Source organism: Lissotriton vulgaris, chromosome 10 (genome assembly GCF_964263255.1).
Source record: "Lissotriton vulgaris chromosome 10, aLisVul1.2, whole genome shotgun sequence".
Lineage (NCBI taxonomy): Eukaryota > Metazoa > Chordata > Amphibia > Caudata > Salamandridae > Lissotriton > Lissotriton vulgaris.
In genome coordinates, this window is record NC_141698.1 from 492873811 (window position 1) to 492894401 (window position 20591).

Consider the following 20591-nt stretch of genomic DNA (forward strand, 5'->3'; position numbering starts at 1 on the left):
GCAATACACCAAAACCAACTGCCAGATATACCCAGTCATGTGACTCATCGTAGAGGGTGCAGGCATCAAATCGTTGGGACAAGAAACTGTCAACTTTGTACATGTGGCATTTTCAGAATTGTGACTTAAATTCCAAATGTACCATTTAATTGGATTTTAAATTGCAATTCTTTAGACACCAAACTCTCAATTGTAAGTCATCACTTATGAAATGTAATAAGGTTACCCAATGTTATCCTATCTGAGAGGTAGGCCTTGCAGCAGTCAAAAACGGATGTGAGTTTTTCACTACCACGACACGTAAAACCTAAAAGCTTTTTAAATACACTGTACCCTGCCCTATGAGTTGTTTAGGGCCTACCTTGGGTGCAAATTGTATGTATTAAACAAGAAGGTTATGCCTGGAGAAAGGTTTACTTTGCCAGGTTGAAATGTCAGTGTAAAACTGCATACATGAGCTGCAATGGCAGGCCTGAGACCTGTTTGAAGGGCTACTTTAGTCCATACACAATGGGTGTTGCAGGCCCACTAGTAGAATTTAGTTTACAGGCTCTGGGTACATGTAGTACTTCTTTACTAGGGACTTAAAAGTAAATTGAATGTGCCATTTGGGTGTAAGCCAATTTCACCATGTTTAAGGGAGAGCATTAGTACTTTGTCACAGGTTAGCAGTGGTAAAGTGTTCAGAGTCCTACAAGCCAACAAGAACTGATTCAGAAAACAGGTGGGTGAAGGCAAAATGTTTGAGGATGGTCATGCAGAGTGGAGGGACAAGTCCAACCTGACAGCACTCCAGCCAAAAGCCATGCCAGAGTAACCAATACCTTGATGGGATTCCCTGCTTAGGTAAAAGAACATGGCTGAAGTCCCTGTTGTGTAGGGGTACATGTGAGTTCAATGCCTCTCTGAACTCAGTTGGACTCCTCTGTATATACTCTCCTGAGCCACTGGACTGATTCTTGGGGAACCCTTTGTCTTCCTTATAGACTCCATCTCTGAAAAAACCTAACCATAACTTGTTCAAAAATGCATCCCAATAGGCAGAAAGTACCACCATGACCAACAAAGTGATGTGGTCCATTCCGCCCTCTGGATCAGACTTCTGTCCCCAACCCAAAGAGGACTCTGCCCAGAAGGTCGGCAACCAACAGTAGCCGCTGACGGCTGTCAGTGTCAGGAGCTAGGCCTGGGCAATCCACTGCCAGGTGGAAATCCAAAGCTGGGACATTGGGTAGACCTCTGTTCCATCCTTGTGGCTGGCATGGAGTTTCCTATGGGCTCCAAGGTATCTGAGTGGGGGGGGGGGGCGGAGGGGCAACAGGCCCTGGTGTTAGGCACCCTACTTCCACTCTATCTTCCACCAGTCCCAGGCTGGTATCCTGGGGCTATCTTTATCCCAATGTCTGTACCATTTGGCTGAGCAGGGGTGGGGTGAGTCCTTCTGACCACCGTCCCTCCATCTGGGCTTCCTTACCCTCTGTTTGGGAGTGATACCGCCATAAAACTGACTTCAGAGACCCCTAGGTGACTGCCCCTTCCAGGTCACTGAAAACTGGTGGTAATGTAGTACCTAGAATGCGGTCTATGGGCATCTGAAAGCTATCCGCTATTGGGTGGTACCCTTTAGTACAGATCAGACCTCCTCACTTGTGCTCCAGCTGGGAGCAATCAAAGCACTGGGTGTTGGTAATGGGTCTCCCTGGGCAACCATCCACCTGAAAATCCTCTCCAATGTTTAGAATCGGAACCTTTTCCCCACACTATTCTGTGACATGTCTGTGTCACTCTATACCTCCCCCTCACTCTGTTGGGGAAACCTGTGCCACCCCCTTCAGGATCACTTCTAGGTACCTTCTCAGACACTCTCGTACTAACTCAGAGGTATTTTTCTTTGCAAGCCCCCTCGGATCAGTGAGCTTACAGTCAACCAGGTGTTTGTACAACTCTGAGAAACAGTTACTGAGCAAGAGCACTCTCAAAATTAGATTATATAGCCCTTCATAACTACTCACTTGGCTTCCTTCACCCAACCATTCAGCGCCTTTCTAGAGAAGTCCAGAGCATCTACCAAAGACTGGTCAGTCAGCCAGGGACTGTCCCTAAACCTTAAATGGTATCCCTGTGTGGTGCGGCTAAAGTTAGTGATAAGGGCTGCTTTCACAGGGGTTTAGGACAGCAAGTCATTCCTAAAGCCAACAGGGTATACCTCCCTACAGCTGGCATGTGCTCCAAATATTGCCATTCCCCCCCCCCCCCCCCCCCCACCCCCCAAAAAAACCTCCTCTGGGACCCTATATATTCTGAGGGCTACCTCATAGGCTGCAAACCACCTATCAGTATCACCCCTCATCTCAAAGCTGGGCACCAGGTCTATGGGTATAAGGACTCCTTAATCTCCATTGGACACTGTGCTGTTGCTGCAACCATTACTGTTGAACTCTGAGGCTTATTTGAGCTTTAGGTCCAGTTCCTTTTGACTCTGTTCATGAGTCCATACCATCCTCTTTTCTGCAAAGGCCCTTTCAGCCTCCGCCTTATTTAACACTCTTTCTGTCTTAGCTCTTCTCTCTTCTATAGCCAGCTCAGCTAACTGCAGCTTCAGTTCCATCTCAGCCTGTCTGTCCTTTGCCTCTTCATGAGACTGGATGTGGGATTACATTGCTTCCTGCATTAGATCCATCAGGGGACTCCATTTCTGGGGCCCCTCCTCTCTCCTCTGGAGCCATTCCCAATTAATTTCCTTCCTCCTCATCCTTCTCAGGGACGTTATGGTCCTGGATTCATGTTGAAGCCTTCCACCAGCGTGCTTCCTCAAAAGCATACAGGACAACCCAAAGGTCCTGCTTAGTGTTCCCCTTTTTTACGGCCAGCCCCCTCTTTGCAGAACTTCTGCATCTCAGCCTTGCTAAAGTCATCTGTGTGGACCAGATTCCACATATCGTCATCCGATAGGCAGTTTGGATCCATTTCCATTCTGGCAAAGTATCACAGGTGCAACAACAAAATTACATTTGTAAATATTACCAATTTGAGAGGAGAAAAAAGGATAATTTAAAAAGATGTTGAATCTGGTACCAAATTTTTTAACTGGGATTTTAGCGTTATACAAATTCACAGTATTGCACCACACAAACATAAGTACTGAATCTCACTGCTGAACACCGATGTAGGAAATTGGGTTACTGGTTGAGGGGGGTGTGAAATACTACTCAAGAAGCACCCACAATTCTTGTCAGGGTGAAGTCTCACACAAACCCCACATTAACCTTCTTTTAGCTTGACACAAAGCAGTCGGCTGAACTTACATGCAATGTGTTAAGTACTTTTGCTACACTTCCAACAGTAATAAAATTAAACCACATCACAAGAACTATCCCACACCAATTTAGAAACGTAGAGTAACATTTTATAAACTATTTCAGACCAAAACGACAAAAATCCAATTAGTAAAACCGGAGATATGCAAATAATTTTTTGGGGTAAAAATAGTGCTTAAAGACTCAAGGCGCCAACTGTGGTGGACTGGGACACAGTCACAATTTCAGGCTAGCTGTGATGGAGCACAGGCTGGCTACATGGACCCAGTCGAGTCTGCTGCATAGTACCTCATGTCTTTGATGCACGGTCTGTGTGGAGTTGCTTTGCGAGGTTTTGTGTCCCCTATCGTCGGACCCAGGTAGCTGCAAGGGCTGAGATGTGAGGTCCTGTGTCAAGTTGTGTCATGCTGCATCGGTCCATTGAAGAGCTAGGAGGGCTGCAATGTGAAGTGCTGCATTGGGTTGGGTTGGGTTGGGTTGCGCTTTGTTAGCTCCTATGAAGATGTGTGGCAAGGCTTTGCATCAAGTTGCGTCTGTTCCAATGGGGCTTGGAGGCGAGACTTTGCGTTTCTTGGTATCGATTCTGTCGAGGCTGACATCTGTGGCGGGGCTCTTTGTCGCTAGATGTCTGTTCCAATGATGCTTGAAGCTGTGCGGTGGATCGTTCCACCGGATTTGATGACCACAGCTGGACTGGCAAAGCACCTTTATTCCAAATTCCAAGGGTCCTTGCCTGGAGGGGCAACCCTTCAAGGATAGGACTCGCAGCAGGCAGAGTCCAGGTGCAGAGTTCAAGTGAATTGGAGCCATTTCTATCCATGAGACTTCGATTAGAAGTACAGCCAGCTAGTCGCCAGCTAGCCCATGGAGTCACTCTTTTGGTCCTGGTTTCAAGATGCAGGTCCAGTCCTCTCTCAGGCAGGAGGGCAGCAGGGTGGCAGGGCAGCAGTTTTTCTTTTAATAGAGTAGCACATCAGTCCTTCTTAGTCTTCCACAGGTCTAGGTGTGTACTGAAGAGTTGGGTCTGAAGGGACCAGCTTTGAAGTAGGGCTTTCTAGAGGGTTTCACCCCAAAGGTGGCTGGAATTTCCTCCCTCCCTGCCCCCATCTTGTCTGAGGACGCAGAAGACTAGTATGAACACCTTGAGAGTGTACTGAGGCAGAGTATTTTTGATGTGCCGGTGTATTAGGATGACAGCTCAGTCCCCTCCATCAAGTCAAAGATGGCCCATCCTGCCAACACCTATTCTGACTTCGCCTTCTTGTCCAGAAACAATATACAAGGTCCAATTGCCAGCCACACCTAGTCATGCGATACAGGATGCAGGCACCAAATGGTTTGGACAAGAAAATGCCAACTGTGTAAAAGTGGCTTTTCAGAATTGTTACTTTAAATCCGACTTTACGATTAAAGAAGGGTTTAAATTACAATTCTTTTGGTGCCAAACTCGATATTCCTACCTGTTCCCAAGTGAAAGTTATCACTTATTAGTTGTAATACCATAACCCAAAGTTATCCTATGGGAGAGGTAGGCTTTTCAGTAGTGTAGAATTTATTTAGCTATTCTTTATTACTAGGACATGTAAAAATTAAAAGTACATGTCCAACTTTTTCATTGCACTTCACCCTTCCCTATGGGCTGCTTAGGGCCTACCCTAGGTGTGACTTGTATGTTTTAAAAATGAAGGTTAGGCCTGGTAAAAGGTTAATTTTGTCAGGTCAAAATGGCAATTTACAACTGCACACACAAGCTTGCAAAGGCAGGCTTGAGACCTGGTTGAGACCTATTTAAAGGGCTTCTTAAGTGGGTGGCATAGTGAGTGCTGTAGGCACACTACTAGCATTTAATGTACAGGCACGGATACATGTAGTACCACTTTACCGGGGATGTGCAAGTAAATTAAATGTGCCTGTTGGGTCTAAGCCAGTGTCGCCATTTTTAAGGGAGAGAGCACAAGCACTTCATCATTGGTTATAATGGTAAAGTGCTCAGAGTCCTAAAGCCAACAAAAACAAGTTCTGAAAACAGGAGGGTGTAGTCAAAGCTGGGAATGACCAAACCGAGAGAGCCAAGTCCAGGACTGTTCCCAATCCAGCGTAAGCAACAGTAGGGAACTTTGGAGGGGTCAAATGTATTCATCTCAATCCAAGATAAGCAACAATATGAAAAGTGTTAGGCTTTGGATGGGTCAGAATTACTATTCTCACTCCAGTATAAGTATCGGAAGGTATTTGTAAGACTAAGGGTACCCATGACGCAATTTCCGAAATCAGGGTGTGTTAAGTCAAATGTAAACGAAACAAAGTAGGAAATTTGAAGGTAATTCATGGACCAAAACAGCATACACAATATAATACAAATACACCCTGTCAAATTGGATATAGAAAAAAGTATTTTTTATTTATATTATTTATATAGACTATTATATTTCTGTACAATTTAAAAAGAACATGCTGAGAGGATGATGCATTTCATAATGAAAAAATGCATAATTCAACATTTATTGGATTTTTTCTATATCGAATATGACAGGGTGTATTTATATTATGGTGTGTATGCTGTTTAGGTCCATAAATTACCTTCAACTTTCCTAATTTGTTTTGTTTACATTTAAGCATCTGAAGGTAAAATGTTAAACTTTAGAAATCTGAGTTTGAATTTTCCCTATTCTAAATGGAAATAAATAAATTATGTATATATAAAATAAATAAGCATAAAATATATCTCTCTAAACAAATAAAAACATGTTTTCATATAATTTATATTAATAGTTAAACGCAATTAACATATAACAGTATGCATAGAATTATATCAAACAATTAAAACATTAATTAAATTAGTAAAAGACAAAATAGCAATTCACTTTAGTGTTAAAAGTAATAACTCCGTAAAATTATTATACAAAAAACATAATATACTTAATATCCAAATAATTAAAATCAACTAATTATTACAGTCAAATATCTAATTATCCAATTACCAAAACATTACCATAGTTGGCAAGTTATTAATTAATACAAGTAATATACATAATTAATAAAGTAACATAAAAATAACTCTTATAATCTATAAAAAAAATGTTAACATAGAGGGGTGGCCCTACTCTTTCGGGCTTCCCTTCATTTTCAGCCCCTGGGTGTGAGTGCGGATAGAGACGGCCGTTGGCTCCTGGTGAAAGGTCTGTTGCGGGACCGCCTGTGTACCTTTGCTGTCTTGTATGCCCCTAACGCGGGTCAGAATGGCTTTCTGCAGGATTTGCTGGACAGAATGGGGGGCTTTGTGGAGGGTCACTTAATAATGCTAGGCGATTTTAATATGGTGTGGGACGGAGGGCAGGATAGCTCTGGGGGCCGCAGGGCGGACACGGGCGTCTTTTCGGACAAAACTAAGCAACAGTTGAGAGATCTAGGGTTGTTTGACGGTTGGCGCTTTCTTCACACTCAGGCCAGAGATTACACCTTCTTTTCCAACGTACACCACACATACTCCCGTATTGACTATGTCTTACTCAGCCAGGCTCTTCGGGGAGATATACGACTGGCGAATATTTTTCCACTTTCGCTATCAGATCACAGCCTTGTTGTTCTGGGATTGCGCTGGGCCGCTGGGGGGGATGGTTGGCGTAAGTGGTACTTTCCGGCGGCTCTGGTCCGGGATGAGACGTCGTGTAAGGCACTACGTAAGGCGATTGGTGATTTCTTCCTCCTTAACCCACCTTCGGACACGTCGGTATATACCACGTGGGACGCGTGCAAGGCCTCCTTGCGGGGCACGTGCCTCGCTCTCAACGCGAACCTGAATAAACTGCGGCGCGAGGAGAGGGAAGCTCTGGAATTGGAATTGGCTACCTTGGAGCAGGCTCACAAGGCGAACCCATCCAGGGTGACCCTACGCCCCCTAACGGCGGTCCGAGGGAAACTGAGGGCCCATTACAATAACAGGGCAGAATTCACCCTTCTGCGACTCAGGCGTACCTCCTACTCCCAGGGCAACAAGATCGGGCGTCATTTGGCCCGACAACTACGGGACAAACACGAGAAGGAATATGTCGGGGGTATTCGCGATCAGGCGGGCTCTATCCGGCATAGAGACGCGGACAAAGCAGCCATCTTCGGGCGCTTTTACGCGGCACTCTATTCGAGTGACGCTCTCGACCCCGACGCACAGTCCAAATTCCTGGAGGGCCTGTCACTCCCGAAGGTTTCTAATGAATGGAACGAATTGCTATCCTCCCCCGTCACCCGTGAGGAGATCTTGGAGGCCATTAAAAACCTGAAGCTGCACAAGGCCCCCGGGCCTGATGGCTACACGGCCCTCTTTTACAAAACATTTGCTTCTGAAATATGCGACTACCTGGTTTCCCTCTTCAACGCAATGGCGATTGAGGGCAGGACTTCAGACTCTATGGCTGAAGCACTAATCAGCATTATTCCTAAATCGGGGAAGGATCCTACCCTTTGTTCATCCTACCGCCCGATAGCACTCCTCAATTTAGACGCCAAACTGTATTCCTCCATCTTGGCGACTAGGCTGCAGGACTTGATGCCTGCCCTGATCCATCCTGATCAATCGGGATTTATCAAGGGCAGACAGACCCATGATAACCTGCGCCGCGTCATACACCTCATAGAGAAGGCGGAGCGCTTCCACATACCCGCGGTGCTCGTGGGGCTCGACGCGGAGAAGGCTTTCGACCGCGTCGACTGGGGCTTTTTACATCGGACTCTAGTGGCTTTCGGCTTCTCGCCCGCGTTCGTGAAGATGGTTGAGGCTAATTACAGTGGACCCACGTCCCGTGTATTGGTCAATGGCCATAGATCCACGGCTTTTCGCCATTCCCGAGGGACGCGCCAGGGTTGTCCCCTCTCACCCCTTCTCTTTGCTCTGAGTATTGAGCCATTAGCGTTAGCAGTCCGGGATAATGAGGGGATTTTGGGTCTTCCCTTTACGGGCGAACAGCACAAGATCTCGCTCTTTGCGGACGATGTTCTGCTGTCCATCAGGGATCCAGCGCTGTCGCTGCCACATGTCCACTCAGTGCTCTCGGCCTACGAGGAAGTGGCGGGCTTTAAGGTAAATTTCGATAAATCCTACATCCTTAACCTGACTCTCTCGGCGGGGGAGGTGCACGCGGTCGGACTGCTCACTACTCTTTCCTGGGCTTCGGAGTCCTTGCTCTACCTGGGCGTACGACTGACCTCTACCGTGAATGCCCTGTTCCACGCTAATTTCCCCCCGATGCTATCCTCCGTGAGGGCTGAGCTGGAACGCTGGAAGCCTAAATACATCTCGTGGCTAGGCAGGGTGCACGCCCTTAAAATGGTGCTCCTTCCCAAACTGTTGTATTTGTTTCAGGCGTTACCTATTCCGATAGGGCTAGACTACTTCCGCCAATTGAAGACCATGATGCTCCGGTATGTCTGGCAGGGTGGCCGAGCAAGGCTCCCATTCCACGTCCTGAGGCGCCCACGTGCAGAGGGGGGGGTGGGCTTTCCGGACATGCATTTATATTACAAAGCCGCCCAACTGAGGGTCATGGTAGAGTGGTCCCAAAAGCACTCGGAGAAACACTGGCTCCACATGGACCGTAGCGTGGCGGGCCGCTCCATTTGGGACTTAGCCTGGAAATCCAAGACGGACCGCCCCAGGAATGCCTACATTAGCACCCCCACGAGCACGGTGCTGAAGGTGTGGGACACGGTGAGCGGTGACGACCGCTGGACCACGTTCCCGTCCCCTTTCACCCCAATTCATTTCAATCCGGCTTTTCCACCGGCTCTGGAGGAGGGACCGTTTGACAGATGGAGGAAGGGTGGCTGTAGAGCACTCACCCATTTGTTCCACGGCGCCGTACCCCTCACTTTCCACAACTGTATGAGGGACTATGGCGTCCTCCCGACGGAGCGCTTCAGGCATCTCCAACTCCTGCATTGGGCTACATCGCCTGCAGTGGTGGGCGCGGCTACCAGGCCCTTGTCAAAATTTGAGTCCTTCCTACTCCACACTACTACCATGAGGGGTGCGATCTCCTTCTTGTATAAACTGCTATTAGACTCTGTCGTGTCACCACGCCCACGATATCAAGATCACTGGGAAACCACGCTGGGGAGGGACATCTCTGCTGTCGAATGGCGGACCCTATGGAGAGACGTGACAGCGCACAATCACTCTGCTGATCTCAGAGAAGCACATATGAAAGTCATCTTTGATTGGTACCTATATCCCTCCAAATTGCACCGCATTTTCCCAGCTACTTCGGATAGGTGTTGGCGGGGCTGTGGGATGTTGGGAGACTTTAAACATATTTGGTGGGACTGCCCTACCATCCGGCCGTACTGGGCTGAGATTCTATCCCACATTAGAGACATCTTGGGTTACCCGATACCGAACTCCATGGACTTTGTCCTACTGGGGCTTAGAGACCCGCTACTTGAACACCAGACTAAGGCGGATAAGCGGGTGATGTGGTTGTGTTTGGGTGCGGCCAAAAAGACCCTAGCGGCAGCGTGGAAATCCCCGTCTGCCCCGGCCATTTCCTTGTGGCATGCCCGACTGTGGCGTCTGTTAAGCATGGAACGCCTTTCTGACATTTTCCTGGGGCACTTTAGGAACTTCATGTATAATTGGGGCGCACTTGTGAGATTTCTGTCCCGAGGTTTGCCCTCAGCTGTGTGCCCGCCAACGCTGCGATCTCTCCATCTTTTCCAGATTTGATTTCAAGAATGCCTGTGTTGAGTGCTATGAGTGCTAGTCGCCGCCACTGGGGGGAGGGAGATGTTGGGGTGGGTTGTGGGTGGGGGATAGTTGGGGTGTTCGTCTTCTGTTCTCCTTTCCCCCCTTTCTCTCGCTGCGACTAACTGTGCCTGGGGAGGGCTGCGGTGCCGCGTGCGGACTTTGAACGTTGCCTCGCTCTACCACTACCTATGTTGGACTAGAATCCCTATTATGGATGGACTGTGGAGCTCTATTGCCCTTCCCCTTTGGATGAGTCCCTCCCCCTTCTTTGCGCCCCCTGTGTGGGGTTTCGTGGCGGTGTGTCGCTTTTTTTTTTTTTTTTTTTCTCTTTTCTTCTTCTCTGTTATTTTTTCCCTTTACTATACTGCAAAATAAAGATTTCATAAAAAAAAAAAAAATGTTAAACTTCCCATCCCCCTTCAAACCCTACAACCCCCCAAAAAATTGACATAAAATAAAAAACAAAATCTATTATTAAATTTAAAAAGCACAAAAGAGAATGAAGTAAACTTGAACATTTAAATAATTAATACATGTTTAAAACTAATACAAGTAATACAACTAAAAACCGATTTATTATATACAACTTTAACACTAAAAATGATGTTCTCATTTCTAATCTTCTGTCCCAAGATATTTTTAGCACAATGTATATGTCTCACAGTATTTTGTAAAGATTCTTTTATTTGAAAACCTATACTGTGAATATTAAATCCTATAGAGCATAGCCATAGATATAGGCCAGGGGTACATTGGAATTAGTTTAAACATTATCCCTACAAAGTGGACGACCATGCAGACAGTTATCTTCCTCACTTCTAGATAACTGACTAGGTTATACTGAGGAGACACAGCCACTGCTGGTACCCTTTTTGGTCTTTAGCAGCTCTGGCTGCTTAAATGTCAGTAGTGAACAGAAAGGTATCCACAGAATTCACACTGCTATATACAATATGTACACCAAAACAGGCTCATAAGATACACCATTTAGTCTGCCCATTGCACAATAGTGTTGCAAACTCATTGAAGGGGCAAGGGATTGGAAGCGTGTAACTTTAGATGCTCTAAGCTGAGACATTGACAAATGCTCACCAGTCTGTGCTCTTGGAGCTAGGTGGGAGTGACAACCTTAGGGCAGCATGAATGGTGCAGATAATGCTTGGTACACTTCTCGTAGTCCTGGATGAACGAGTGCAACACAGGTTTGCATTGGAGTGCCAGCCCACAGAAGTCACTCAGAAGTAACCTATCTGGAAATGGACGCATATCTAGATGACGTTCAGGGACTGAATTCTGTTGAGACGTATTGCGTGCCTTTGTGGACCTTTCTGATATCATTAATATCCCACTATCCTTGTAAAATTCTGTTAAGATGTGACTGTAGTTTCATCTGCTGTTCCATATGCTTTCTTTTTCGAATTTCCTTGACTAAGGTTTACTGATTATCTTCAGCATTTTGGGTCTACATTAGCGAACCTCAGCCCGTGTTCCATTCCCCAGCGAATTTACCGGCAAGCACAGACTCTTCTGCGTAGCCTACTGCCCTGGTCTGGCATCTCGGCAAAGAGTGGCATTGCCTACAGTCGAACTATGTGACCACAAGGAAATCTGGGCTGAAGTCAATGATGGAGGTACTGTGGCAGGAGCCAGGGATCTATAATTCTTAGAAGGCGATGTTGAGTGGAAGCAGTAGAGGCCAAAGACAACACTAAGGGAATGTGAGTAATAAAGGTATCACTTAAATACAACTGTTAGACTAAGGAATAGGTTACAAGTAATTGTAAGCAAATGCCATAGAATGCTGATAAAAAAGGTGAGCGTGGAGATATGCCTTCTGCATAGGTGCAAAACACTGAAATCGGACAGAACATCAAGAGAATATTTATTACAAGGGCTTACTAGGAATATATGATGGTGGACTGAGTGAAAAACGTGGAACAAGACTCTATTATGATATCTAAGAGTAGTTTCAGTTGTTGAGTAGAATGAAATTAAGTGCCTAAGAATGCAGTAATCCTTTTTGTACAAAATGACAGACCTACCCCTCTTGAATTTTATGAGCCAGTCCTGACATCCATGGTGTAAAGAGTATACAATTAGCCATATGTCCCTGTAGCCCTGTTACTTCCTCCACAAGCTGCTCATAAGACCTATGCACCGATAGTCAAATATAAAAAGGAATTCTTCTTTATTATTCAAAGTTTAGTACAATGTTTATAAAATGCATTGCTAGGGTATACTGATGCCATAGTTTTGGATCTGTTTCTTGGTCCCTTCTATTTCTAATGTGCTATTCAAGCTCACTATGATGAGTGCCATTTATTTTCACTAATCATTAACACAGTCCACGGCCCCTTCCTTGGTTTTTCTTGGAGACTTAAAGCGCATGTATTTGTTTCTAACTGCATGACTATGTGACCACATTTTGCCATAGTCTCTTTAATGGGCAATCTAACTGAAAATCTCTCAAAGTTCTATTTTGTGCTTTCCACGGCTAAAATCGTCTATGAGACACAACTGATTTCATTAGCCCCATAGAAACTCGAGTGGCAGTCTTCATACTGTTTAATAGTCCTGGACATCACAAGTCTGTACACTTGTATCAATCATTCACAAGGTGTGAATGCTGTCAAATACTTCTTGCAGAAACGACCACTGAAATTCGCTGTCCACAATGATATGGTATTGGAATTAATTGAATTCTGCTTGTTTAACAATATTTTTCTCTTTCAGGGAGAACTTTACAGGCAGGTCACGGGGACCGCGATGGGCACCTGCTTCGCCCCCAGCTATGCAAATGTATTCATTGGCTGGTGGAGGAGCAGGTGGCCTGGTCCCTTGACAATGAGGCATGGACCACCAAAATAGTGTCAAGGTATAGATATATTGATGACCTTTTTTTGGTTTGGAAGGGTTCCATAGAAGAGACAGAGCAATACATCGTACATCTCAACAGAAACAATGTTAATCTGCAATTCTCAGGTGAGGTGAGTTTAGTGGCAGTAAACTACCTTGACCTGAGGGTTGAGATTATAGAGGGAAAAGTCACCACGGCTCTGTATAGGAAACTCACAGCGGGGAACAGCACGCTACATGCGTGTAGTAGTCACCTACAAAAACGGAAAGACAGTATTCCCTATAGGGAGCTACTAAGACTTAAGCGCAATTGTTCCAGAGAGTTTGACTTTGTCACAGCATCCAGAGAAAGCATAGATCGCTTTCTGGCAAGGGGTTATAATCCAGGCCTCTTAGAAAGTACTTTGAAGAGTGTGGGATCACTCTCGAAAGGATCTATTAGAACAGAAAAAGCCAAAGGAGGACAATGGAAAGTTTCGGATGATAACCACATTCTCCGAGGATGCCGACACATTACGAAACATAATGAGAAAAAACTGGCATGTGTTGCAAACTGACACGATCATAGGCAAGGATGTTCCTACTACACCTTTTGATCACCTTCAGGAAGGCACGTTCACTAAAAGATAGTTTAGTGCACAGCCACCTAGATACCATCCCGGTGAGACAGGGAACCCTAACTGCAATGAAAGGATTCTATCCTTGCGGGAGGTGTAGGGCCTGCACCTTCAGTAAAAGGGTGTTAACCTTGGAAGTCAAGAGTCTAAAAAATGGCAAAAGAATAAACAAATTTATGACCTGCCAAACACATGCAGTATATTGCTTAAAGTGCCCCTGCGGATTGAGATCCGTAGGGAGCACTATACACTGTGTCAAAATGAGAGTGCTCGAACATATGCGTGCCATTGTGAACAAGGATTTTAACTATCCGGTGGCACGTCATTTTGCCATAAAACACAAAAGTGACAGGGATCTGTTACAGTATTTCAGCATAGATTGTGTACCTCTGAATGCTAGAGGAGGTGACAGAGTGCTTAACCTGAGGAGACTCTAGTCTCGCTACATTGTAGACTTACAAAGTCCCCCAATGGACTAAATAGTGGAGAGGAATTGACGATACATCTGGGAAATTAATAAATCTGTATAATCATGGCTGTTTATTGAGAAGAATCATGTGCATTAGTGAATCTGGTAGGAAGGATTTAGAAATGTGAACAGACTATATATGGGTCTTTCTTTCCTTTTTTCTTTTTCTCTTCCTTTTCTTTCTTTCTCTCATCTTCCCTGATTTCCTTTGTTTGGACATAAACCGCATGCGCAAGCCGGAGCACGGCAATATTTTACATGGAACCTGGGCCATTGTGAGCAACCAGTCGTGATGGGTTGCGAAATGCCGTTACAAGGCAAGATCATTTTCTTTCTGATAATTGCAGAAACAATGTTCATTTGCATTTAATCAATTTCGAGCTATAATGATTGTGGCTTGTTTTATTTTGGTTACAGAATAAGAAAGAGAGATGTTTACTCCATTCAAATATGGCGCGCATTACGAAGCGCGTCTTTGCTGGCTCATTCTGTTGCCATGGTAATATGTAAACTTAAAATGGTGCCTCGGCATGTGTAGCGCTAACACTGAAGAAGGAATTTCTCCGAAACGCGTTTGTTTACTTGAAAATTAAAACTCTGCTGCAGTAAAGTCCAGTGAGTGCCGCCTTTTCTTTTGTGGAGACAAGAGGATTTTTGAGCGTTAATACTTACACGGAGCACTACCGTGAAGCGGCACCCGTCCGTTGAGTGACTCGCGCTGAGTGCAAACCGAAGCGTTATATATATATATATATATATATATATATATATATATATATATATATATATATATATTACCTAATGGCGGTCGCCAGTAGGTATATATAGTTAGGATTTTTTCTCTATGGGATTTTTGAAAATTCTATGTCTAATAACTTTGGCGTTTGTGGACGGAATCGGCTGAAATTTTCAGGAAAATGGAACATTTTGTTTCTGAGCAGCCCCTGACAAATTGGGGGGGTTTCATCAAGGGGGGGCCGAGAAAAAAGGGGGGTCCCAAAACGCGTTTTTCCCATGTTAATTTCCATAGGGCGGTTGGCCTCACTTTTAGCTCGAACGGCAGAATGGATTTGCACGAAACTTGGCAAAATTGTAGGGACTGTTAGCCCGATGTGCCTTTGCTAGGTCTCAATATATGTGCTCCAGTGGATTTTGAGTAATTTAGGTTCAAAAAAAGATATATATCTGGGCGGAGCCTAACCACACATCTGATCTGATTGGCTGCCAGCACTTCATCCAAGAAGTGTTGGCAGCCATCTTGGGACCAATATACATGATAGCACCTCATTAAAAAGCATTGTAGTTAATAGAGGGTTTTAGGACTTTAGTTACATTATAAATCATTTGTTGATGGTACCATACTCGTTTTAGGAATTGTGGTGGGTTCTAAGGTGATTTTACCATGTGAAAAAACCTTCTGCTGTGATATCATGAATATTGTTTGAAAGAAAACTAATATCTCATGATTTTCCCACAGTGGTTTGGAAGGGGATCTATAAGCTAAACTGAAAGCATATTTTCTGTAAATTCACATTATCTTTCTCAGTCATGTGAAAATGAAGTCTGACATTCTCAGTAAAACATGTACATCCAACAAGGACAGAGACTGTCAGTTGATTCCTTTGTGTTCTACTGCAGCCTCCTAGAGTGTTCTAAAGAACAACTAGAGCGCTAACAGTCCTACTTATTACAAAGGTATGGCACACCTGAAGCCATCTTGATTGGAATAAAGTGGTAACTCTTAAAACATTTAATTTAAAAAGAAACAACATGAGGGGGTATATTTTGCCATAGAAAGTATGATTAATGCTGCAGAATGAAAAATTAGGGCACATTTTGAGTGACTTCTCAAATCCTTTTCTATTTCATTAAAACATTCTGACATGCAGTCTCCCAAAATGGCCACCAGAGACAAAAGAGCCCAAATGTAGCCCAAATATCACCCAGATGTAGCCCAAGTATAGCCCAATGACAGAATGTCCCAGAGTGTTCTAAAGAACAACTAGAGCGCTAACAGTCCTACTTATTACAAAGGTATGGCACACCTGAAGCCATCTTGATTGGAATAAAGTGGTAACTCTTAAAACATTTAATTTAAAAAGAAACAACATGAGGGGGTATATTTTGCCATAGAAAGTATGATTAGTGCTGCAGAATGAAAAATTAGGGCACATTTTGAGTGACTTCTCAAATCCTTTTCTATTTCATTAAAACATTCTGACATGCAGTCTCCCAAAATGGTCACCAGAGACAAAAGAGCCCAAATGTAGCCCAAATATCACCCAGATGTAGCCCAAGTATAGCCCAATGACAGAATGTCCCAGAGTGTTCTAAAGAACAACTAGAGCGCTAACAGTCCTACTTATTACAAAGGTATAGCACACCTGGAGCCATCGTGATGGGAATAAAGTGGTAACTCTTAAAACATTTAATTTAAAAAGGAACAAAATGAGGGGGTATATTATGCAATAGAAGGTATTATTAGTGCTGCAGAAAGAAAAATTAGGGCACATTTTGAGTGACTTTTCAAATCCTCTTCTATTTCATTAAAAAATTCTGACATGCAGTCTCCCAAAATGGCCACCAGAGACAAAAGAGCCCAAATGTAGCCCAAATATCACCCAGATGTAGCCCAAGTATAGCCCAATGACAGAATGTCCCAGAGTGTTCTAAAGAACAACTAGAGCGCTAACAGTCCTACTTATTACAAAGGTATGGCACACCTGAAGCCATCTTGATTGGAATAAAGTGGTAACTCTTAAAACATTTAATTTAAAAAGGAACAAAATGAGGGGGTATATTTTGCCATATGAATTATGATTAGTGCTGCAGAAAGAAAAATTAGGGCACATTTTGAGTGACTTCTCAAACCCTCTTCAATTTCATTAAAAAATTCTGACATACAGTCTCCCAAGATGGCCACCAGAGACAAAAGAGCCTAAATGTAGCCCAAATATCACCCAGATGTACCCCAAGTATAGCCCAATGACAGAATGTCCCAGAGTGTTCTAAAGAACAACTAGAGCGCTAACAGTCTTACTTATGACAAAAGTATGGCACACCAGAAGCCATCTTGATTGGAATGAAGTGGTAAGTCTGAAAACACTCAATTTAAAAAGGAAGAACATGAGGGGGTTAATTTTGCCATAGAAAGTATGATTAGTGCTTCAGAAAGAAAAATTAGGGATCATTTTGAGTGACTTCTCAAATCCTCTTCTATTTCATTAAAAGAATTCTGACATGCAGACTGAAACATGCACTTTGAATACCAGCAGCAGACGTCCCTGGTGAGCAGTAGCTTTACTACAGTGATCTAATGTGCAACTAGAGTGTTAACATTCAGAATTTATGGCAAATGTGTGACCCATCTGAATGCCTTCTTGATGGAACCAAAGTAAACAAGCATTGAAAATGCAATAGATCTCGCCCTCGTTTAAGTTAAAGCCATTCTGTTTGTAATGAGGTGGCTTTTTAGCTTTGCTTTTATTAGTGTTTTTTCAACTTTCATGTAAATAACATGCATCTGTATGCATATAAGTATATGTATGCATGCATTTATGTTTGTATTTATATAGATATACAGATGATATATGTTTATATATGTATGTATATATATATATATTCACTGAAAAAACCATAGGCTATAGACCATATATAGTTAGGAATTAGCATTTACAAAACCTTGAAAATTCACTGAAAAAACCATAGGTTATAGACCATATATAGTTAGGAATTAGCATTTACAAAACCTTGAAAATTCACTGAAAAAACCATAGGTTATAGACCATATATAGTTAGGAATTCGCATTTACAAAACCTTATTTTACTCACACAAAACCATTGAAATTCCATATATAGTTAGTTGCACTAACTATATATCGCGCACCCGCAATCCACTGCTGATGATGTCACATATTACATCATTCATGACATGGTCAGTGACATCACTGATGACATCACTGATGACATCTCAAATGACATCACTGATGACATCACTGATGACAACATCCAGTGACTGTATGTTTCTGTAAAGTTAAAATATGTCTTACATATTGAAGAATGAGTGGATGTATAAGTGTCTGGATGAAGGATTTAGTAGGTGCATGACTGACTGTATGAGTGAGTGATTAAATGTGTCTCACTGAGTGCTTGGGTTAGTGACTAAACTGTCTTAATTTGTGCATCATTATGTCTGTTGTTCTGTAAACTGTTGCATGTGTTGATAAGTAGCTATATGAGTAACTATATGGGTAATTGATTGGTTGCCCAAGTATTTGTATGGGAGACTGAGTGTGTGTGTGGGTGGCTGGGAGGTGAATGACTCTGTGCATAGATGTGTGAGCAGTTGATTCACTAGATGTATGGTTTCAAAAGTGCATGTGGAAACAGCTGTATGGGCGGTTGACTGTGTGCATGAGTGTATTGGTGAGTGAATGGATATCTCAGTGCTACATGTCAAAGTAAGTACATATGTAAAACACAGTACATGTGAGAGTTGACATATATAAATAAGAGCCAGTGAATGTGTGAGTGGCTGTATGGATCATTGTGAACTTGTATCAGGGATTGTATAAGAGAGTAAATATGTGTTAGTATATGTTTGAATAAGTAAAGTTTGTATAACTGTATAGTTGAGGAAATGGAGGTGTGATTGATTCTTTGCATGACTGGCTAGGTGTGTGAGTAACTCCATGGATGAGTGACAGTCTGTGAGTGTCTGTTTACACTGATTGTATCTAAGGTTATATTAGAGTCTGAAGAGGTTCATCGTATTATCACATGAATGATATCATCAGTGATGTGATCAGTAATGTCAAATGAGATGTCATCAGTGATGTCGTCAGTGATGTCATTTGAGATGTCATCAGTGATGTCATTTGAGATGTCATCAGTGATGTCATCAGTGATGTCACTGACCATGTCATGAATGATGTAATATGTGACATCATCAGCAGTGGATTGCGGGTGCGCGATATATAGTTAGGGTAACTATATGGAATTTCAATGGTTTTGTGTGAGTAAAATAAGGTTTTGTAAATGCGAATTCCTAACTATATATGGTCTATAACCTATGGTTTTTTACAGATATCCAAAAAAGCGCTCAACTGGCAGGTGTATTAAAAAGTGCTGAGATATTGCTCCTAGGAAAAGTAAGAAAACCAGTTGGTAATATCACTGAAACACTCTTCCGTGAGATAATTGGATTTTTTTGTTTACAGAGTTCGACAGGTACATCATCTCGAATCAAAGCTTTTTATATAACTGAGTTATACAACTTACTTTGGTTTCTTTGTGAACAAGCAAATCTAGTTATCAGATTTAGCCAAGGATGTGATCCAGGTACTCACGATCATTCAGAGAGTTCCCTTTATCAAGCTAGTGAGATTAAAGATTCACATGTATCTCCAGCTGTTTGACTCTGCCACTTCTCGTGCTGAGACCATTACCATGTTGGTTCTAAAACAAATATACAATTCCCCCGCCATCTGATTCTTAAACTACTACTTTTCTTTCATGGTGTAGAACCCAGTTGCTATTCGGTTGTGGAGAAACTGGGCAATCTTTTCTATAGCTCAGCTAATGCACTAATCCAGCCTGTCCTCATCATAGCTAAAGTAACCGGACGGAGGCCTAAATATATTGGTACAGTCAACCAGATATACTGCCAACAGAATTTAATGTCCTTCAGAAAGCATATATGTAAGAGTTTCAATGAGTGTAGCACATCCAGCATACTCCATTGTGCCTTACTCTTTTGCTTGAAGGTTTCTGGGTGTAGTTTATTGTTGGGGCGATCACAGCATAATTTTAATGCACTGCATCGTTCACTGGCCTGGAGAAAAGGCCATCCTGAAGTGCTCGTCTTAATTTCCTCAAATATAATTTCAGGAGCTATTCTCTAACTACAATTTACATTACAGCTGTGATTGTGTTTGTGACAGCCTATAGAAGGGGCAGTATTAGTCCATCATCACCAGCTTGTTTCATATGATTTGTTCCGACATGATGCGAAAAGTATTTAAAATACTTTTAGAGTAAAGATACTTGAGCTAACGCATGATTGCAAACCAGTTTTTCTGTCTCTGAGAGAGTTCACAACATCATTACATCTAATTCAGGTGGGGAATAGCCTCCTCTAAATCACTGATGTACTTGTTGAATCTATTTCTGTCTGGATTTTCGCTCTAACTGGTTCATATCCCACGGACAGGTGTGGAACAGCTCAAATTAGCTCATCTTCTTCCAGTTCTTCATAACTTAGCCCACAAGGAGTGGCTCTCTTCTAGCTGCCTTCATCAGGAGTAATTTAGAGGTTTTCGTAACCAATGTATATTAAACCCTTGATTAGCACACTGGTAACATCAAAACTATGGTTCCGTTTTTTAAAGAGATTCAGGATGAACTCCTTCAACAGCATGGCAACAAGCAGACTGATAAGTAGAATGATGTCTGTGGGTTACTCCATCATTTTAATGGCCTTAAGTGTACTAGACCAGCGGTTCTTAACCTGTGGCTTGTGAACACCTAGGTCTGTGACAACTACTTACAGGACCACGACTGATTTGAAAATTAAATGATATTAGCAGATTAATAAT

At 43.2% G+C, this 20591-nt stretch overlaps 1 protein-coding gene across 3 annotated transcripts in view; it reads left to right on the forward strand.

The window, feature by feature from the left end:
• The window catches only part of NAA60 (N-alpha-acetyltransferase 60, NatF catalytic subunit), a 99789-nt gene that overhangs the window by 73240 nt on the left and 5958 nt on the right, over positions 1–20591 (forward strand). The window contains exon 6 of one of the 3 annotated variants that reach the window (XR_015300692.1): positions 11493–11771. Coding sequence is in view for 1 of the 3 variants with exons in the window: in XM_086941349.1 (XP_086797475.1) it covers positions 11493–11649 (157 nt within the window). In the remaining 2 variants the exon portion in view is untranslated. Of the gene's footprint in view, positions 1–11492; positions 11785–20591 lie in introns of all 3 variants that reach the window. The other 2 variants (XR_015300693.1, XM_086941349.1) reach the window with 2 other exon arrangements.